The sequence below is a fragment of the Phascolarctos cinereus genome, unplaced genomic scaffold (assembly GCF_003287225.1).
Source record: "Phascolarctos cinereus isolate Bilbo 61053 unplaced genomic scaffold, phaCin_HiC Scaffold_9;HRSCAF=440, whole genome shotgun sequence".
In the NCBI taxonomy this organism is placed as follows: Eukaryota; Metazoa; Chordata; class Mammalia; order Diprotodontia; family Phascolarctidae; genus Phascolarctos; species Phascolarctos cinereus.
In genome coordinates, this window is record NW_027556402.1 from 259101349 (window position 1) to 259122473 (window position 21125).

General features: G+C 58.9%; 1 protein-coding gene across 3 annotated transcripts; it reads left to right on the forward strand.

The window, feature by feature from the left end:
• The first annotated feature begins 43 nt into the window (after positions 1-43).
• On the forward strand, positions 44-20024 carry IGHMBP2 (immunoglobulin mu DNA binding protein 2). 3 transcript variants are annotated; one of them, XR_013483869.1, is made up of 17 exons: positions 44-172; positions 1373-1542; positions 2447-2642; positions 4249-4346; positions 5579-5742; positions 7199-7393; positions 7980-8127; positions 8638-8812; positions 9451-9633; positions 10224-10342; positions 11871-11965; positions 12250-12373; positions 13488-14405; positions 16692-16864; positions 18112-18181; positions 19022-19133; positions 19570-19652. XR_013483869.1 is itself a non-coding variant. In XM_020970897.2 (15 exons), exons 1-15 carry the CDS (start codon positions 93-95, stop codon positions 19765-19767), a joined length of 3036 nt encoding a protein of 1011 aa, XP_020826556.1. In that variant the 5' UTR covers positions 46-92; the 3' UTR covers positions 19768-20024. The 3 variants fall into 3 exon arrangements, 1 of the variants encoding a protein (XP_020826556.1); XR_002321422.2 differs by lacking the exon at positions 18112-18181 and having other exon boundaries at positions 45-172; positions 19022-19106; positions 19570-19659; XM_020970897.2 differs by lacking the exons at positions 18112-18181; positions 19022-19133 and having other exon boundaries at positions 46-172; positions 19570-20024.
• The last annotated feature ends 1101 nt before the right edge of the window (positions 20025-21125 follow it).

Below are 21125 nucleotides of genomic sequence, written 5' to 3' on the forward strand. Positions count from 1 at the left end.
GAAGCAGCGCGGCGTTGTAGTGGGAGGGACTTCCTGGCGGACCACTTCCGGTGCAGGGCGGGCCTTCCGGCGCAGCGGCCGGAGCCGGCGTCATGGCGGCCGTGGAGAGCTTCGTGAACCGGCAGCTGGAGCTGCTGGAGCAGGAGCGGGAGGCGGAGCTGCAGGAGAAGAGGTAGCGGCCCGGGACCCCCCCCCCGGGACCACCCCTCGGCATCCCCGCGACCCCCCTCCCCCCCAGCGCGCCCACGCCCTCCGCCTGGGCCCCGAGAACACCCGGCCCAGCCCCCATTCATTTCTGCTCCCTGGGCCTTTGCCCTGGCCGTGCCCCCGCCGCTCCCTCCCCACCCCGGTACTGCACCCCCCCCTCCCGGATTATGGGCCTGACAGTGCATGACGTCAACAAGGGCTTGAGTCCTGGCCGATCCTTCGTGTCCCATTTGGGGTTTTCTTGGCAAAGACGCTGGGGGGGGGAGTTGTCATTTTCTTCTCCAGCTCATTTGACAGATGAGGAAACTGAGGCAAGCAGGGTGAAGTGACCTGCTCGGGGTCACATAGCTAGTGTCTGAGGCTGGATTTGAGCTCACCCCCTGACTCCAGGCTCGGCACTCTGTGTTGCGGTGCCCCCGGCTGCCTTTAGTAGCAGGGGTACATGGTAGGCGCCTAATAAGTGCTCCCCCTTCTCCCGTGGCCTCTGTTACTGGGCCGAGCACACAGCAGGTGCCTACTAAGTGCTGGTTCCTTGTCAGGCGGTCCCGCCCTCCTGGGCTTGTGCTTTATTCTGGGGTAGGGGGACGGACTGGGAGCGAGGCCCGGAGTGGCCTGGCTCCTTGGGTCACCTCTCAATTCTAGGGGAGCCCCCATGGGCCCCCCAAAAGTCCTCTGACCAGATCAGTGCCCTTGTACTGTGCTTGCTGCTGTAGCAGCAGTGGGTGTAGACAGGCAGGCAGCAGCCGGGCTTCTGTCCACTTCCCAGCTGGAATGGGTTAATCATCAGGAGTTGGGAGCGCAGGGGAAGAAAGACTTCCTGGTGGTTGGTGTAGACCCCAGGATGAGTGCCTTCACGGGTGGCCCGGGGTTGGGGACACAGGCAGAGGCCCGAGGCGCCCCCTGCTGTGCAGAGCGGGGGGGGGGGGCCTGGGGGGAGCTCACTGCCCACAGACAGGAACGACTGGGGTCCTGGGGGACGGCAAGGCCGGGGGACCCAAGGCTCTCCTCGGTCAGACTACAGCGCCGGGGTCGGGAAGCCTGGTGGTCTGTGGGGGGGGGCCCTCCCTCCCCCACCATGCTTCCTGGGGCTTGGGGCCGCTCTAGGGGTCTTGTGCCCTTCTCAGCTTTTTTGCCCGGAGTGAAGTGTCCCCCTTTGTGCCCCCAGGGCCTGGCAGGAGAGCGTCTCCCCGAAGGAGCTGCAGCGCCGTGGGGTCTGCCTGCTGAAGCTGCAGGTAGTGAGCCAGCGGACGGGGCTGTATGGAAGGCTGCTCGTCGTCTTGGAGCCCAGAAAATGGGACCCTGGGGCCACCCTGCCCTGCAATAGCTTTGGGCCCGGTAGGTGGGAGCTGGTGAAGTGAGGTCAGGACCCCCGCCGGGCCCCGGGGTGGGAGGATGAGGTGCCTGCGTCACTCTCCCCCAAGGCAGGAAGCCTCTTTGAGGTTGGCGGGTCCAAAGTTGGCCCAGGACACCGTTCCCAAAGGGGCTGGTACTCAGTACCCAGGGGACAGCCGCAGGACAGCTGGGCCCCACTGAGGCCAAAGTCAGGCCCTCCTGAGGGGCTTCTCCAGCACTTACTGGGAGGTGAGAGGGGCCCTGGGGTCATCCAGCCCAGCCCCCCATGCCCTTCCAGGAGAGGGGCCTTGAGGGCCGGGCCTGGACGTGAGGCCACCTTCCTTTCCACCTGCCTGCCATGCCACCTGAAAGCGGGCTCACCCCATTTCTTCTCTCCAAATGATCCCCCTTTTCTACCTTGTTTGCTTTTGTCTCTGCCTCCTGCAGGGGATGTGCATTGACTTTGTAGGGTTTGTTAACGGGTCATTTTACTTTTATGTGGGTGGAGCTAAGATCAGAGACACCAAGAACTAAGAAGAAACTGAGGCGTGGTCAGGCTGGGGAGGGACTTGACATCTGGAACCCCTCACCCTGGAGAAGAGCAGAGGAGCATTTAACTGTTTGTGGGGCAGTCACCGGAAGGGGCACTGGCTGTGTTCTGGGGAGCAGGAGGCACATCATAGAGGCAGCTTCGCTGGGCCCTCCAGCCTAGTGCGGGGATTCCTACCATGGCCGGGCAGTGGGCCGGGTGACTGCCTCCCTCTCTCTCTCTCTCCCTGTCTCAGATTTTGTGCTTCTGTGGACCATGAAAAGCCTGAGGCATCTTGACTTGGGCCTCGTTGGCCTTTGCTGAGTAATTTATTTTAAAGGACCTTTTAAAAGACTGACTGTGGCTTCGCTTTTGCAGGTGACATTGTGGGGTTGTATGAGAGCGCTCCCGAGGCAGCCACTCTGCTCGCCACCGGCATCCTGACGCAGATCACGCAGCGGTCGGTGACTGTGGCCTTCGACGAATCCCAGGAGGGCTCGCTGGCCTTGGATGCAGGCGGCCTTTACCGGCTGCTCAGGCTGGCCAATGACATCACGTATAAGCGCCTCAAAAAGCAAGTGATCCCCGCGCAGTGGGTTGGAGTCGTGTTGGCAGGTGTCCTTTAGTAACTGGGCAAGGCGGGGCGGCGGTGCCTTGCTTGGCCCCTGAGGGGAGGTCACGGTCTCCTGTTCCAAGCACTGTGGTGCGGAGAGTTAGAGAGTTGGAGTCAGGGACCTGGGTTCAGATTCTGCCTCTGCTCCTTGACTCAGGCAGCAAACATTGAGTGCCCGCCATGCCTCTGCTTGGTGCTGGGGTTGCCCAGCCCCCGAGATCCTCTGTTGCGGGGAACAGAGGAGGTTGCCAGGGGCGTACCATGGCTCAGAAGCTCGTGCTCTGAGGGGGCCTAGCCACTGGGAGGGGGGCAAGTACAGAGAGCCTCCTGTCGAAAGCAGCACGGGAGATGAACTTTGAAGGAGATCAGGGGTTCTTTGAGGCGAGGGCATTCTAGGTGTAGGATACAGTTTGTGCGAAGGCCTGGAGATGGGAATGTTCCGTGTGAGGCCACTTTGGCCCTTTGCACTAAGGCTGGGCCCGGCCCATGAAGGGCTTTGAGTGTCAGAGTTGGAAGAGTCTGTATTGGACTGGGCTGGGGGGAGCCGCTGCAGTGCCTTGAGGGGTGCCCTGGTTAGATCTGCTGGGTGGGGCGTGGATGGGAGACGGGAGACAAAGAGGAGGCCTGGAGTGGTCCAGGTGATCGGAGCATCTGTAGGGGAGAGTGGAGGGAGGCAGGGGGTCAAGGAGGACTCCAAGGCTGTGAACTTGGGGGCCTGGAAGGAGAGAAGAAATTAGAGAGAAGGACGGAGTTCGGACGGTTGAGTGTGAGGTGTCTCTGGGGTACCCTGATTGGAGTGTCTGACAGGCAGCTGCGCCCCGAGCGTTTATTAGGTGTCTGCTATGTGCTAGGGTTTGCCGCTGCAAAGACAGAATGAAACTGTCCTGGATCTCAAGGAAGCCCCCATCGTGTTGGGACCAGGCAGGGGCCTCGTCCGACGAGACTGGCCGTGGCTCCTCCCTGGGGGTGTCGGGTGGCTTGATTGGTGGCCGTGACACAGTGGCAGAGCGTGATGGGGGCTGAGGGAGTGGCCCAGCCCCGTGCTCTGGAGGGAGGCTCAGGGGAAGCTTTGGGTTAGGTAAGAAATCAGTGACTCGGTCCACCAGCATTTATGGGGTGCTGTGTGCTAAGAGCTCTGCTTGGTGCTGACAAAGGGCACAGCCGGCTCTGCCCTCAGGTAGCTTACCTTTTAGGGGGGAGGCTTGGGGATAACAGTGGGGAGCTCGATGGCGGGGCTGTCTGCACATCATCTCGGAGGCACCAGGGAGCCGTGGAAAGTGCTCAGACCGGTGCCTCATGGGGGACTTTGGCGGCTGTGATGGGGCAGTCGGGGGCTGCTCCTCTCCTCCGTCCTGCTCCCACAGCATCTTTTTCCAGAAGCAGCCAGGCTTAGTGTAAAAAAGAAAAAGTGATGAGTCAGCTCTGGTCAGTTTTGGTTTGCTTCAGTGTCCGTTCTGGTCTCCAGCGAGGGGGTGCAGGGCAGGCCAGGAGCACAGGCCAGCCCCAGCCTGGGCCCCAGGCGTCTGCTCCACGCTGAAGTCCTAATCTCGGTCTCCTCTGTTGGCAGAGCTCTGAATGCCCTAAACCAGTATCACTCGGGTCCGGCCGCGCCTCTCATAGATGTTCTCCTCTGCACTTCTGAGCCGAGCAGCCCAGCTCCGACACGTAAGGACAACTCGGCGCTTCTCCCAAGTCTGGGGAGCTCATGCCACAAAGATTCCCCTGTAGCCGGTCCAAAGGGCCTCATCTGCCTTGTGTGGGCCAGCACTGAGCAGAACAGGGGCCCGGGGAGCGCTTCTCGTGGCACGTTTGTCTGAGATGTTTTGGGATCATGGCGGACTTCTTGTCGCTTAGCCACCAGGGAAAGTGGAGGCCGGGGCGCGGACAGCTCACTGTCCTGTGTGAGCATCTGTCCGGCCAGGCCTGGGAGGCAGGGCTGCCCCCGCCTGGAGCTCAGCATCCCCCAAGGGCGCTGCTGCAGCAACATGTTTGGGCAGGGTGGACCCTCTCTGGGGGCTGAGAGTTCCTAATGTCACCGTTAAAAAGTCATTTTGGTGACTCCCAAACTCGTGATTCTGTCACATAATAGGTGTGTGTCACTTCTCCCCAGTGTGTACTGGGTCTGGGTCGCACAGCAGGGAAGAGTGGGGGACAAATTCAGTAGCCATCCGTGTAGCCTTCTGTTTACTGAGATTCTGGCATCGAGAGCAGGCTCTGTCTTCAGTACACCTGTTGATCATAGATGAGATGACAGTGTGTGTGTGTGTGTGTGTGTGTGTGTGTGTGTGCGTGTGCGCGCGCACGCGCGCGTGCTGTGCCTGCACGTGCAGCTGCCTGGTGTGCTGGGAAGAATCTGGAAGGTCGGGGGCTCCAGGGACCGTGTGACTGGCCAGAATTCACTTCTTTGTAATCTGAGGGAGCTGGAGGAGCTCGTCCAGGAGCCGCTTTTTTGCCCCCACGACCTCCACAAACCGCCACATTCCGCTGGCAGCTTCAAGTCAAGGAACAGGAAGCACAGAGTCTTGTGGGTTTTACCTAGACTTGTCACTTGGGAGTTTGGTCATCGTTCTTCCTTCCCAGCCCTGGGAAGTGCTAAAAGAGGGGAGACAACGGGACAGAGATAAAACAACAGCAGGCTTTATTCTGGGAGTAGGAGGTGCAAGGCCCCGTGTTGAGAAGAAAGACTGTCTGTGCCCTTAAGAAGCTCAGTGTAGTAAGGGAGATAAGACAGCCCGGCAGAAGGCAGGATAATGGATGATGCCTTGGGGGAGGCCCAGACCAGTGCTCTGAGGAAGAGGAGGGACGTCTGCCCAGAGGTGGGGAGGAGAGGGAGTGGCGCCACCCGGTGTGGGACGAGGAGGCTGATGGGGATCCATGCCCCACTGCTCTTTCACTAGAACCGCTGATGTTCTGCAACGGCTCCCTGGACACGTCACAGAAAGAGGCCGTTGGCTTTGCACTGGCCCAGAAAGAGCTAGCCATCATCCACGGCCCGCCCGGCACCGGCAAGACCACAACAGTGGTGGAGATTGTGCTGCAAGCTGTACGCCAGGGCCTGAAGGTAAGCCTGCAAATGGGGAACGGGAGTGAGTGTGGGTGTGAGTGGGAGTGTGCATGTGTGTAAGAGTGGGTGTGAGTGTGTATGTGAGTTGTATGTGTGTGAGTGGATGAGTGAGTGTGCAAGAGTGGGTGTGAGTGTGTAAATGGACATTTGGTGCTTTTCAGGTCTGTGACCGCCTTCGTTTGCCTGCCCTGACTTGTACCTTCTGACATTTGTTTTCTGTCTCTGGCCCAGCGAGGTGCCTTGGAGGCAGAGTGTGGGACCTGAGTTCAGATCCTGCCTCAGAAACGTTGTGGAGTTTAGCTTCAGTTTGCTCATCCATATAACGGGGGTGATAATTAGTGCCTACCTCCCAAGGTGATCGTGAAGATGGAGCGCTCCACGTGGAGCATGTCCCAGACCTTAGAGCACTCTGTGCAAGTTAGCTGTTAGGCTTACTGAATGATTGCACATTCATTGTGCTGAGAACTGGGGATTAAGCCTTGCCTGCTCGCTCCCTCGCTCCGAGGGAGCGCCAGCTGTCTGCCCCGCTTGAAACCTGCCACTGCCCCCTCCCTCTCGTCGGGGTGCAGGGGGCTTGAAGGTTCCCCTCCGGTCCTGGGGAGTTGGTCTCCACAGCCTCTGCTAATCCCCAAGCTGCCACTGGCCTTGCAGTGTTTACACTCCCCTGTCCTGGGTGGGAAGAAGCAGGATCTCAGGGCTTCTGGGCAGGGTCGTTCCTGGGGCGCCAGCACCGCTCGGACCCATGCTGATGGAGGGAGTGAGAGAGGGGCGCTCCAGCCTGCAGTCCCTTCCGGCATCCTCGCTCCTGCCTGCTGGCCACTTGCCCCATCCAGGAGGAGTTTGGCCAATAAGGTTCTTAGCATAGTGCTTGGAAGCTAGGTTACCCAGCTTGAATTTCATGGGCAGGAATTGTCTTGAAATCTCCTGGCATTTGTTGGGTTTCCTTCACTGGGGATGTCTCTCCGGGTCATCGGCCGGGTGGCCCTGCCCGGAGGGGGCCCTGTGCCGGGCTTCCCCCCTGCCCCCCAGGCCAGCTGCCTCGCTGTCTGTGTCCCCAGAGGAAGAAGGGCTCGGGGTCTCTCAGCCAGCTCCTCCCTTGCTCCTGGGTCTTCTTGGATGATGACGCTATTAAACTTGATCAGATTGTAATGTGAGACCGAAAATGGTGCAGGCCTCTTGGATGTTGGGGGCTTTAGTGTTGATACAGTTTTAAATTTCCATTCGCGGATCACATGAACGATTTTATCACATTTTGTGACTAATGAATCTTTAGAGACACAGGGCCCCAAGCGGCATGATTTCGGAGCTGTCTGGCTGGTTTCCACTTCTTTTTAAGAGGTGATGTGTGTGCGCCGCTAAGTCACTGGCTCCTCGTCCTGCTCCCCCCATCCCAGCCTCCCTCCCGTGACAAGACCAGTGATGACGAGGCTCCTCAGGTCCCCTTCTGCCTCAGGTCCTGTGCTGTGCCCCTTCCAACATTGCTGTGGACAACCTGGTGGAGAGGCTGGCCGCACAGAAGCTAAGGGTCCTCCGCCTCGGGCACCCCGCACGCCTTCTGGATGCCATCCAGCACCACTGCCTTGATGCGGTCTTGGCCCGCAGCGACCATGCCCAGATTGTGGCAGATATCCGGAAGGACATTGACCAGGTCTGGGTGCAGGGGTGGGGTGCCCCAGCTGTCCACATGGGGGGGGGGTGGACACTGTAACAGATCACAACGAAGAAAAAAGAGGGACTTGGGCTTTCTCCTAAATGACCAGGAGCCATTCGGGGCATAATGTGCTAACGTTAGGGGGGCCCTGGGCCCGTCAGAGAGATTTCCTTTTGTGGCCTTGGGAGGAGGGTGGTGGTGGTGGTGACAGCTGGCCTTTTTCTGGTGCCCCGAGTCTCACCAAGCACTTTGATTGGCGGGCTCTTGTCCGATCCTCACAGCGGCCCCGGGAGGTGGGCAGGCTAAACCTCAGGGAGGGGAAGCTTCCTTTGCATGGCCGCAGAGACCTGAAGTGTTGGGGTCACAATTGGAACCCACGCCTTTTCTCACCGTGATGCCTTTCTCCTTGTTACCTCACACGGTCTCCACTGCTGGGATTGTGACCTTTAACAAACCATTGAAGTATGTTCATCCTTCTCGAGGCTGACGCCGGGCCAGGCTGAAATAGCGCTTCCTTGCAGGAAGGGGCTGCTGGTGGTGAGGGTCGCCCCAGTGAGAGCTAGGCTTCTGTTCCCATCAACAGGTGAAAAGCAAGAAGACCTTGGAGAAGAGAGACAATAGCTATGGTCGCAACGAGCTGAAGCTGCTAAGGAAAGAGCTGAGGGAGAGAGAAGAAGCCGCCATGCTTGGAAGCCTCTCTCGGGCTGATGTCATCCTGGCCACAAACACAGGTGAGACCCGAGGCAGGCTCCTGTGGGGTTGGGTGTCTGCCAAGAGCACCCATCTGGGAGCAGGAGGCGGGCAGCAAGCCCGGGGGGCCAGGGCGTCCTCCAGCACGGCAGAGCGCCCGTCTGGGAGCAGGAGGCAGGCAGCAAGCCCGGGGGGCCGGGGCGTCCTCCAGCGTGGCAGAGCACCCGTCTGGGAGCAGGAGGCGGGCAGCAAGCCCGGGGGGGCCGGGGCGTCCTCCAGCGTGGCAGAGCGCCCGTCTGGGAGCAGGAGGCGGGCAGCAAGCCCGGGGGGCCGGGGCGTCCTCCAGCGTGGCAGAGCGCCCGTCTGGGAGCAGGAGGCGGGCAGCAAGCCCCAGGGACCCTTCCAGAGGCCCAGACTCAGTGACCCTTCAAGGGCCTTGTCCTGCCATAGGGTCACCTGTTCTCTTGAGTTTGTCTCTAGCTCTGAGGCCGTGTCAGGTGTCTGGGGGTCCCAGAGCTTCCTCGGAGGCTGACGGGCCCTCTCTGAATCAGGCGCGTCCCCCGACGGCCCGTTGAAGCTGCTCCCCGACAGTTACTTTGATGTGGTGGTGATCGACGAGTGTGCCCAGGCGTTGGAAGCCAGCTGTTGGATCCCCCTGCTGAAGGCCAGGAAGTGCATCCTGGCCGGAGACCACCAGCAGCTACCCCCCACCATCGTCTCCCACCAGTAAGATTCGGCTGGTCGGCGTGGGTGGGCACCCTTTGTGTGCCAGCACCTCAGTGACCCCAAGCTAAAAGGCTTCAGAAGCAGAGAGGGGAAGCCTCTGGAGCTCATTCAGTGTCCAGGGGCTGCCTGGTGTGGGGGGGGCCTGGCTGGGCCACAGATGAGGGAGACGTGGTGTAGAGCTGACCACCAGACTGCTGGTCATGCCTAGGAAGCCCCGCGTGCCTGAGGGGTTGACTTAGAGGGTGGCTGGAGGGAGCAGGCTCCAGGGTCTTCCCTGATCTCCCCCTGGCCATGCCCTGTTCTCCCTCATACAGCCCAGAGCATTTGCTTGTATCTCTGTAAGGTGTCATCACATGTTCTTTGTGAACAGCCGCATCCCCTTAGGAGATCATAAGCTTTATGAGGACAGGGGCTCAGCCTCACTCAATTTTGTACCCCCCTTCCCCTGCCATAGCAGTGCGCTTTGTACTCAGCAGGCGCCTCAGAAATGTTTGCTGGGTTCATCTGAACTGGCAGGTGCTGGGGTGTCCCTGCACCTTCTTGAGGAGGTTGGGTCTGTGTCGCGGTTGCCCCTTCTCTGTAGAAGGCAGCTTCCTTGCCAGGCCTGGCTTCACGGGGGCTTCCTGTCTCTGACACAGAGCTGCCAAAGGGGGTCTGTCCCTCAGCTTGATGGAGCGCCTGATTGAGCGCCACGGGGAGAGGGTCGTGAGAATGCTGACGGTCCAGTACCGCATGCACCAGGCCATCATGCAGTGGGCCTCGGAGGAGCTGTACCGCGGGCAGCTCGCTGCCCACCCCTCGGTGGCCGGCCATCTTCTGAAGTAAGCGGGTGTGAGGGTGGGGCCTGTGGCTGGATGCTGTCCCCTGGCACGGGGGGATGCTTTACCCCAAGAGGAGGCCTGGAGCACGTTGTCCTCATAGCAGGCCAAGTTCAGTGGGCTTTATTCCACACTTAATCATTAGGGTGGTAATAATGGCCATTTCTGTGTAATTTTCCTCTTTTCTCAAAATAACCCCTTGAGAAAGGAAGTGTCATTGTCTGCCTGCACAGATGGGGAGACTGAGGCTGCCTTGGGTTTGTAGTGGAGACTGGGCCTATTCTTTCCAAGTCTGCACCCTCCTCCTTGGTGCTGTTGGCCGTGGCCTCCATTTTGGGTGGGTCAGAACGAGTGGGCCATCACAGGTGGTGGTGGAGGTTGCACGCAGCCCACGAGGCCTCTGAGTGCAGCCTGAGCCGGATGGAAATGGGAAATAGTTAAAAAGTAAATGAAGATGCAGCAAAGCCTAGATCATGGGGGCCCTTCATGGGTGGGTGGATCCGGGGCCCTGTGTCTGTCTGCGTTTGACGCCCTGGTCTTGGGTGTGGCTTTGTGGGGCTTAGCTTGTAACCAGCTCCCACCTGCCTTTACAGGGACCTGCCGGGGGTCGCTGCCACCGAAGAGACGAGCATCCCCCTGCTGCTCGTCGACACTGCTGGCTGCGGCCTGTTAGAGCTGGAGGATGAAGACGAGCAGTCCAAGGGGAACCCAGGTGTGTGTGTGGGGGGGGTGCCCTACCCGGGGCTGTGTGAAAAATTTCTTTTAAAGACAGTTCCTTGTGGATGGCTTTTATCCCCGTGTCCTGTGTCCTTTCCCGGTATGTGCGCACCCTCCATCTCCCAAAGCGCCATCCCTCACAACACAGAACCGCTCTTCAGCCGGGTGAGCAGGTCTGCCCGTGCACCCAACGTTCTGCCCCCATGTCCCCCACCTCTGCAGGGTGTGGAGGCGTCGTCTTTGGGGCTTGCCTGGCTGTCCTTCTTTCTGGGACTGTGTTCTCTTGCTGGTGCCTGGAGGTCATGATCCTTTCAGTTTTAGCCTTTAGCTTACATTTTCTTCCTCGTGGGATCTCTGCCGACTCCTGTCATTCACTCTTTGACTCATTCCCCTTTGAGTGTGTGGTCCCTGGGGGCTGGGCCTCCGAGCACTGACCTTGGCCTGGTTACAGGCTGGGCCCTGGAAGGTTCCTCGCTCTTAGTCTCTGCCTTGTGGGATCCGGGGGAACAGAACTGACCCCAGCTGGGTGCTCCATTCTTTCTTTCTTTTTTTCCAATTTTTAAACATTTTTATTTAAAGTTTTGGGTTCCAGATTCTGTCCCTCCCTCCCCCCCCTCCCCCAGACAGTAAGCAGACTAGGTTATACGTGTACAGTTAGTAAAACATTTCCACGTTAATCATTTTGTACAAGAAGACTCAAATAAAAGGGAAAAAAAGAAAGGGAAGACTGTCCTGCTGCAGTGTGTACTCAGGCAGTGTCAGCTCTTCCTCTGGAGGCAGACAGGAGGCTTCATCACTGGTCCTTTGGGTTGGTCTTGGGTCATCGCACTGCTGAGAGGAGCTGAGTCATTCCCGGTTTGGGTTCTCTCCAGTGCCCGGGGCCTCTGGGCCTTTCCACACGGAATGTCACAGAATGTGCCTCTGTCCCAGTTCCCGTCACTAGCTTGTGGCAGAGCTGGGGCCAGAACCTGGCTTCCCACTTGTCTTTTCTGAGCTAAGGGCCTTGACTAATCCCCACCCTCCCACCCCCTCAATGCTGTGGGAAGTGACCTCCGCCACGCTCTTGCCTCAGTGGGCCCCTACGCAGAAAAAGGAAACATTTGGTGAATATCTTGCGTGTAGCAGCACCAGGTCAATAATAACTGTGCTGTGTTTTTAAAAAGTTCCAAATTAAATGGCTCTAAACACTCTATGTGTAATTTAAACCCAGGAAATGCATGACTGGAGGAGGCAGGGGGGAGGGGGCGAGAGAGTGGGTTGGCCGTGTGCCGAGAGCGAGAGCTGACGGACAGACAGGCGGCCTGTGTCCTAGTACAGGGGAGAAAAAGGTGCCAGCAGGAAGGAAGTGGGGGGGCTGACCTGGTTGCCTTCCTTCAGTGGCCTCTGCCCCAGACCACCCGCCTCCAGAGGCCACGGCTGTGGTCCAGCCCCCCTTCTGGCAGGGCCAGTTTTCGTGGGCTCTCATGCACCATGTTTCAGGGTCGGAGGATCTTGCTCTCATGTCTGCCTGTGTTTGTCACCAGGTGAGGTCCGAATTGTTAGTTTGCACGTCCAGGCCTTGGTGGACGCTGGAGTCCAAGTAGGTGACGTTGCTGTCATCGCTCCCTACAACCTGCAGGTGAGGTGGATGCCGGGGCCTCCTTGGTGTACCCCTGTGAGCTGGTAAGGAGGTGGTGGAGGAGGCTTGCTAAGGGCCTGCCCCGGGTAGGTGGCGCAGCAGACAGGCGTGCTTGAGGGTGGGCGATGCTTGCCACAGCATGGGTGGATGGCCCCAGTGCCCACACCCATGGTGTCCTGGCTGTCTTGGCCGCCGTGATGGTTTCCATGGGCCCTGGGGCAGGGAACGCAGTGGCCTCTGCCTCTTGTGCTGGCGTGGCCTGATTCCGGGTCTCCATGGTTCAGGTGGACCTGCTCAGGCAGCAGCTTTCCTCTAAGTATCCACAACTGGAGATCAAATCTGTAGATGGCTTTCAAGGAAGAGAGAAGGAGGCGGTCATCTTGTCCTTTGTGCGATCCAACCGGAAGGGTACGAGGACCTGGTCCGGACTCTTGAGTCAGTGCGTGCAGTGGGCACGTCCTAAGTGGGGAAGGCCTGGGGGAGGAGGAGAGGCTTTTGGGTTGACCCAGGACAAGTTGGAGATGAGAGGGAAACAGTCAGAGCCTGCAGCGGCTTCTGCTTCCCTTCGTACCGGCTCCAGGCAGGACGTGAGGTTTGAGGAGGGGGCTGCGGTGGCCGAGAAACAAGGTATATTCCCAGCTCCCGCCTCAGGCACGTGTCCAGGAGGATGCACCTGGGTGATGCTCCCTGCAGACGGGAGAGGAGACCCTGTTGGGCCCTGCCCCCTCGCTGTGTGGGACCCCATTCCTAAGGCGTCAGGCGGACCAGGGCTGTCCTCCAGGCAGACAAGGAAGCGCAGTGGGGCGTGGCTCCCTTGGATGGGTGTGCTCATCCTTTCCCCAGCTCCTGCTTTGTAAGGACTGGCTCCAGAGGCTCCTGTGGGGAGTGGAGGCCAACGGGAGCCCAGGCCCCCTCCAAAGATGGTTGTCAAGGATGCAGATGTTTGAGTCCTCGTGGAGCACCTAGCCTGCCCTTTGCAGTTCTAGTCAAAGTGGCCTGGAACGACCGTCCATGACCCCTGGCTTTGGACCGCTGGCGTTCAGGCCGTCACCTCTCGTGGACACACCATGCTGGCGTGGGGGCGCTCTCACTTGGTACAGCTTTGTCGGGGTGACCATCTCACCTGTCTCTGGCCAGGAGAGCCACCTCCACTGCAGAGGGTGGTGATCCCACAGAGACTGAGGAAGGACCCGCTGTATGTGGAGCTCTTCCCTGTGGCTGCCTGGTCCTTTCTTCCCTCCCGGAGCTTCCTGTCCGCTAGAGTTGGGGCGGGTAGCGTTGCTCAGGCTGTGCCTGAGAGTTACAGACTGAGGGCTGGGGGAGGCCCAGGGGAGGAGGTCGGCCCCCAAGCCTGGGAAAGCAAGCACCCCCTGCCCCAGGAAGCCTGGAGGGGACAGTGCAGTGCAGAAGGGGGCGCCAGCGTGAGCCCCCGACCCCAGAAAGGGCACAGGGAGTGACTCCTTGGGGTCACTTCTTCCTGTCTGTGTCCTCAACTGCTCACCCTGCTCTGTGGTTGTTTTAGGTGAGGTCGGTTTTCTGGCGGAGGACCGAAGGATCAATGTGGCGGTCACTCGTGCCCGGCGCCACGTCGCCATCGTCTGTGATTCCCGGACCATCAGCGGTGACGCCTTCTTGAAGAAGCTGGTGGATTACTTCACTCTGAGAGGCGAAGTCCGCACAGCCTTCGAGTACCTCGATGACATTGTCCCTGACAACTACTCCCACGAAGGCCCTCGGGGCCCCGGCCAGGTGGGCAGGAAGCCCGGCCCCAGGCGGCGCCAGGAGAGCCAGACGGCGCGAGGGGCCCAGAAGTGTGGCAGAGGCGGAGCCCCCCAGCCCGCGCCAGAGGGCCCCAGGGTCAGTGGGGGGGGCCGGCCTGAGGGCACTGGGGACCTCTTCAGAGCCATGGTCGTGGACTTCCTGGAGAGCACCAGGACCCTGCTTGAGTTCCCTGCGTCCTTGAACGCTCACGATAGGATGCTGGTCCATCGCCTGGCAGAGGAGCACGGGCTAAAGCACGAGAGCGTTGGTGCAGGGAAGAAGAGATACATCTCTGTTTGCAAAAAGGGGGCCCCTGCCACGGCTGCCGCCGCCCCCGCCACGGCTGCCTCCACTGCCACCCCCGCCACAGCTGCTGTCACCACCACCTCTGCTGCGCTTGCCACCACCACAGCCACCATGGCGCCGCCTCCAACAGGGATAGAGAGTGAGGGGTGGGAGCTCCAGCCCGGGTGCCTGGGCCCGGGAACACCTGGCCTGGCCCAGCGTGATCAGGGCATCCACGGCAACCCTGGGGACAGTCCGAATCAGAAGTCTCTGCAGCGAGAAAGAGGACAGAGGGAGAAAGCTGGGCCTGGCCAGCTGGCCAGAGAACGCCAAGATGCTGCCGGCTCCGGGGCACCCAAAGTGTCAGGAAGGAAGAAGGGAAAGGAGAGGAGAGGTGAGGCCTTTGAGCTACCGGAGAGGATGGGGAGTTCAGCCCTTCTTCTGGGGACGGTTTCTGGGTTGACAGCCAGGATCGACCCTTGGAGGGTGCCTTGTGAGGGACGCGTGGTTTTGGTCCTTCTCACCCACTAAACAGTGTGTGGCTCCCCCCAGGGCAGACCTGGTTAGGGTCCCCCAGACATTGCTCCTGGAGCCTGAGACAAGTGAGGGGATCCTGGCTCTGGGGAGTCTTCTCACTGGGACAGGACATTGGAATTTCAGTGGAATTAATCTCATCGAGTTAATGCCGGTCTTCCCGCTAACTCCTTGGATTTCCTTCAAAAGCACAGACTGTGAAATGGTCAGGGCTTCGCCATGGTCCCTCAGAAGGGCCTCGGGGTCTGTCTGTAAGGACAGGCTTCTTCCCACAGACCCTGGCAGCAGGTGGAAGGAGGCTTCCTGATGGGGAAACTGAGGCCTGGAGGGACGGAGCTATGCAGGTCTACACCGCAGGCCTGACCAGAAGCTCCTCGCTCTGTCTGTGGCTGCGCCCACAGCTCAGGGACATTTGTCCAAGCAGCTGCTGCCCCGTCCTTGTTCTTGGAGTCGTGGGTCATAGGGTGAGAGCATTTAATGTAGGAGGGAGCCCCGGAGATCCTGGGGTCCAGTGCCCTTGTGCTACAGAGGAGGAGACCGGGGTTTGGGCAGCGCCACATCAGCACCGTTTCCTCAGACACACACACGCAGACACACGTGTAGACACATGTGCACACACAGAGGCAGGAGGAGGTCTGTTCCTGAGCACGCTTGTCCCCAGAGGCCACGTCTGTCACTTGTGCCCGCTCTGTGGAGACTCAGGGGCCTGTGCTCAGACACTCCCTGCCATCGCGGGGATTTCTAACCCCATGAGAAAGTTGGAACATGAGGCCATGCTAAGTCAGGGGCCTGAGCCTTGTCCAGACAAGCCCAAGCTTCCCGAGGGCAGGGCAGGGCAGGGCAGGAGGCACAGAGGGGGCCCGGGGCTGGGCGCATCCTGACCCTCCTGGCTGGAGTCCACTTGGAAGCTGTTGGACGTGAGCACGTGCCCCCTACCCCCCGAGCCTCAGTTTCTTCATCAGTGAAATGGGCATCGTGTTGACAGTGCATCACTTCCCAGGGTTGTTTTGTACATCTCTCAGGGAAGCCCAGGCCCAGCCCCAGGTGGCTGGTGAAAGGGGGCCTCACCTCGTAAAGGCCTTTGGTTGACACCTTTTGTCTCCACATCCCTGCATTCACTCCTGTAACTCTGGGGGTCTCCAGTCCTTTATGGCAAAGGATAAAAAGGAGGAGAAGACAGACTAATTCCCCGAAACCAACAGACCCTGAAAGGTTGTGCCCCGCCTGTGGGCTGGGGTGGGGGGATGTCCCGCTGAGGCAAGGACCCCTGAGAGATGCTCACTGAGTGGCTTCCTGTCTGGGCTGGGGCCTCTCCTCACGGAACCCCCAAGATTGCCCCCCAGCCCCACTCGGCACTGCTTGTAGTACTAGGCCACTGTCATCAGGGTCCTTCGATTGGGGGGCAAAGGAAAAGCAGCTTCGCTTCGGCGGATGGCCGGGCTGAGGATGGACAGTCCAAGCAGGGTCTCGGTGCCACACTGGACTGTGGTCCCCTGCCTGCCCTGGCACTTTGTGGTGGGCACAGTCACTGGAAGTGCACGCTCTATGGAGCTGGCCACTGAGGATTTAGCTAAGGGTTAGTCCTTTATGAGCCAGTGTGGATGGAAGGAGAGCCAAGACCTGCCTGTTTGCAGCCTGAGGGGCCCACTGAGGCTTTGGAACCTTAGCAGTTGGAGGCTTGGTCATTGTGAGGACTCACTCCATCAGTGCAGATTGCAGCCCCTCTGTGGCTTAGCCAGCAGATGTGGGACTGAGGCCAACGGGGAGGATGGCCATCTCTGAGCCTGCACAGCCGGGACCCTCCGCGCCCACAGGAGGCCTTGACTGAGCAGGCCTTTGACACAAAAACAGCTGGGAATCCTACGGCTGTAACCCTTACTTGTTACATCACATTTTCTCTGGACTTTTCACCCCCCCCCCAAACCCTTCTCTCCATGCCCCAGGCTCCTTGTAACAAAGGAACCACGTGGCGGGACGGTAGAGGGGCATGTCCTGTCCCTGTGCATCAATGTAGGCCATCCGCTCCCTGGTCACGAGAGGGGTAGACACGTTTCCTCGTGGCCTGCCTTCATTCCCCTGAACCAGGGCAGTCTTGGCTGGTTTCTGCTTCCTTTTCTCATCCAAGCATCTCTGATGTTTCCCACAGGCCACCAGGGAGAGAATCAAGCAGGTGAGGAAGACTTTGACGCCCTGGTCTCTGCTGCCATCAAGGCTGATAACAGCTGTGCGTTCCCCAGGTGCAGAGCCAGCGTGGTGACATTGGGCCAGCTCTGCCCGCACTGTGGTCGGCGCTTCTGCCTCAGCCATCACATCCCCGAGGTAGAGGCCTGGCCCCAGGATCTAGTGGGGTGGCGGGTGGATAGGCAGCGCCTCTATCCTGTGGTCAGCGTCACTTCCTGGTGGGAACGTCGGCTTTATTTGTTAGAGGTTTGGCCCCAGCTGGTGTTTGTGCAGAGCTGCTCCTGGGAGGGTGACCCCATCAGATGTAGGGGATCTTCCCATACCCTGGCCTTGGGGTCAAGCCATCGGCCTTGGACGGACCCCTGGGCAGAGGGAGGTGGTGACCCTTCTGCCCCCATGCTCAAGTGGCTTTCTTTGCATGGGTGTCTTAAAATTCCCATGTAGGAACTGAAAACTTCTTGGGAGAATATGTCCCTTTTCCATACTATGGTGAGGAATTAGGCAGCAAGGAGCCAGGTCAATGCAAGCTGTCCTTCAGGCTGTCTGGGGAGCTGCCGGCCTCCCTTCCTGCAGGCCCCCACAAGAGCTGGCTGGTCACCCTGGATGACCAGGGAGGGTCACAGAAGGGCGGCCTCTGTCGGTGTCTGTCCTCTCATCTCTAGGATGAGTTCTCTGAGGCGGTGAGGAAGCTGAGAAACCCACCTGCCCCACACTGGGAGACCCTAAGTGAAGAGGCTAACCAGGAACTGTGTTAGGAAACTTGAGGGGCAGAGCTCTGTGACGGCACCAGACTTGTGCACCCCAAAATGAAGATGCTTCAGGGGGAGCTGCTTCTGCTGCCGTCCTTGGGCATTCCCTTTCCAAGTCTAAAGTGGGGTGATGAGTGCTCTACATTATGTGGAAAAGGATGTGAGGGTCTGTCTGTCACCCGTCTGGCCCTGATGTCATTTCTTTAGCCACCTCAGCTCTTGGGAGCCTGGCCAAGCCCCCGAGAAGAGCAGAGGATGCCTCGGAGCAGGCCGAGGGCTGTGACCACGTCCTGGCGTGAAACACTGTGTCCTCTGCTCTGCTCGGAAATCCTCAGGCTTCTTTACTCTTGCTTGACTCGTGGTCTGAACTGTGATAACCTGGTCCCCTAGGGTGTGCAGAGAAGCCCCTTGAGGGGGGAGGAGCAGTTCAGGGCAGCTATGCCCACCTTGGCTTCACCCGCGGCAGAGAGAGGAAAGACAGGAAAATGGTAGCAGGCAGGCCCAGGACAGGAGAAGGTTCGGCTCCGGGGTCCCCTGGCATTGTTGGGTGCGCCCAGGGCAGGACCCCTTGTGCTTTGCTGGGGGTCCCAAGTGCCTTGAGGGCAGGGACTGACTTTGGTTTGTCCTTATCCCCAGAGCCTAGGACACTGCCATGCATGCAGCAGGCACTTAGTAAATGCAGCGGAACGGATGAAGGGGTGAAGAGGTGAGAGGTGTGCAGCTGAGTGTGTTCGAGGGGGTCGCTTTGGTCCTGACAGTGTTAGAAGGCAGTGAATATTTGGGTCATCCCTTGGGGACCCGAGCGTGGCTCAGGGGAACTATCTTGTCGCTCTGCCTTCCTGGCAGTGGCCCAGAGATCAGGTGGGGGGCTTCCACTCATCTGGGCTGAGAGGTAGTGAGGTCCCCACATCAAGCTCAAAGACAGCCTGGATTAGCCTGTCCAGGTGAGCTGGGGTAGGGGGCGGAGAGGGAAGTTTCGGGGGAGAAGGAGTCAGTTCCGTTTTGGCCATAATGAGTTTGAGGTTACGGTGGGACCTCTAAGAGGTCCTATAGGGCCGATAGGGAGTTATGCCCATGGAGGTAGCCAAATCCTGATGAGGTCCTCCAGAGACAGGGGTGTGGGGAGAGAGACAGACAGATGGAGAATGGGGGTGAGGGGAGAGGAAGGAGACTGAGAAGGGGTCAGAGAGGGAGAGGACCAGGAGAGAGTATCTGGTGTAGACAGACCGGGGAGCCTGCCCTGGCAGAGCCTGTGGTCAGTAGCATCTGAAGCTATGGAGCTGGAGGGGAGGAAGACAGAATCACAGCTGTTGGCTGAGCGGGGCAGGCAGGTGCTGTTGGCAACCATAGGGAGGGCAGGGGGGGACTAGCTGGAGGGTGATGGAGTCGCTCAGCAGTGTCAGGGAAACAAGGCTCTGGACAATAGCTCGTGGGGATGGGACCGGAGCCAGGCCGCTGTGCTGCTGGTGGGGGCTGGCCCTGGGAGGGGCTGAGGGTTAGGACCAGGGAGAGTTTGCCTTGGCTGAGCAGGCCCCTTCTTCCACAGAGGCAGGAGGATGGCGGGTGAGGATGTCTCTGGGCCTGGAGGAAGGAGCCCCCCACAAATGGCCTGTTTCCTGGTGTAGTAAGAAGTGAGCAGGATGGAGGAGGCATTGGGGGTGTGTTGAGGGCAAAAGAGAAGTTTGGGAAGTGCCATCAAGGGCAACAGGACAGTCAGTCAAGGGAGAAGGGGAATGTTAAGGCACGGTCATGAGGACTCAGTTGAGATGGGAGAAGAGGATGGCAGAGAGACGTCTTCCAGGCATGTTCGGCCATTCTGGGGCATGAGCAGGCACATGATGGTGATGGTGGGGAGGTGGTGAAGGGCGGGCAGCCCAGGTGTGAGCTCTTGGGAGGTAGAAGGGTGCGAGCCCGCAGTCCTGACAGGCCAGTCTTGTCTGCAGAGCACCCTGCCCCCACCTGCTGACTGCCAGGCTTCTTTGGGGACCCACAAGGTGTCAGCAGGGCTCGGCAGCTCGTACGTTCAGGGGCTTCTGGATATCTGGGGCCAGATGTCGGAGTCCTGCAACTTAGGCAAGTGCCATGTCTCCCCAGGTCCATGGGTGTGGCGAGAAAGCGCGATCGCATGCCCGACAGAGGATTAGCAGAGAGGGGGTCCTGTATGCCGGCAGCGGGACAAAGAACAAATCTGTGGACCCCATGAAGAGAGTCCATCTCCAGAAGAGGCTGGATCAGAAGCTCGTGGAGCTGAGCAGCCAGAGGAAAAGTAAAAAAAAGGACAAGGACAAATGAGGAGTGGGGTCCTTGGGGCGGCTCCCCACCCCCAGCGTCCTTCTTGGGCCCCTGCCAGAGCGGCAGGCCCCGGTGAGGCCCCTGGGCAGTGGGTGCTGGTGTTGACGTGGGGTGACGGGGTCCAGCTGGACCTGGGCCATGTGTGTGTGTTTGGGTATCCAACGTGATTTCTGAGCATTGTCCTCACCACTCGACGGGAGGAAGGGAGGGCAAAACGCCCTGAGTAAAAGGAGCTGAATAAAATCTCTGAAACACTTGATAGGTTTGGCTTGATATGGTCGAGAGGGGGGCCTGTGGAGGACCTGGGACGTGGGAAGGGACCTGTGAGCCACCGTCTGCATTCCATCCAGTGGGCATGCTGGTGGGCTGACCTCAGAGCCAGGAAGGCCTGTGGTCCGGCTCCAGCTTGGCCTGTCCTATCTGGGTAACCTCAGGGCCAAATCCCACTCCTCTCTGTCATGGTCCTGTCAGGAACAGCGTGGCATCTGGAGTCCTGGGACCTTCCGAGCTTGACCAGTGACCTTGCCCTGCCATGTAGTCTGCGTCTTTTACCCAGAATTTCTTTTGCATAATTTATTAAAATGGACATTTAGCGTAATTGAACATCACATATCTCTCCAATCTCTGGCAAACACATTGGCCGTTACTGGTGATGGTTTCTAGGGGTTGCTTGTTAGCTCCTGTACCTCGGACCATACTGGAAGTGCCAAGAGGTCTATGGAGGCCGTAGGGTGGAGGCTAGACCCCAGTAACAGGGATGTAGCCTGGATGAGGGTGCCTGTGGAGGCTGGACCCCAGTGACAAGGACGTAGCCCGGACGAGGGCGCTGCTTGGGGACGCTGTGGAGGGGTGGCAAAGAGGAGGCAGAACTGCATCACCCCGTCTGTCCCATGTCCATCTTTCTGAGTGTAGAACCGGCGTTGGCTTTCTTTGTCAGTGCCCCTGAATAATAGTTTTTGTTTTTTGTCTTATCTGAGTGTTTTATTCATATATATGTTTTACACCCTTAGAAAAAGAGCCCTATCTGATGTACATTCCTATTAAACATTTTCACATTAGTCATTTTGTAAGGAAGAATTAGAAGCAATAGGAGGAACCACCAGAAAGAGGAAACAAAACACAACAAGAAAAAAAATTAAAACAACTCTGAGATACCACATCACACCTATCAGATTGGCCAACATGACAAAACAGGAAAAGGATAAATGTTGGAGAAGATCTGGGGAAATTGGAACACGAATGCATTGTTGGTGGAGTTGTGACATGATCCAACCATTTTGGAGAACAATTGGGAACTATGCCCAAAGGGCTATAAAAATGTGCATGCCCTTTGACCCAGCAATAGCACTTCTAGGGCT

Excerpts from the sequence above, each read along its gene's own strand:
- IGHMBP2 (XM_020970897.2), top strand. The coding sequence starts at position 93 with ATGGCGGCCGTGGAGAGCTTCGTGAACCGGCAGCTGGAGCTGCTGGAG. Across the intron at positions 8,128-8,637 it reads CATCCTGGCCACAAACACAG|GCGCGTCCCCCGACGGCCCG; the intron begins GTGAGACCCGAG and ends TCTCTGAATCAG. Across the intron at positions 16,865-19,569 it reads TCAGCCATCACATCCCCGAG|GTCCATGGGTGTGGCGAGAA; the intron begins GTAGAGGCCTGG and ends ATGTCTCCCCAG.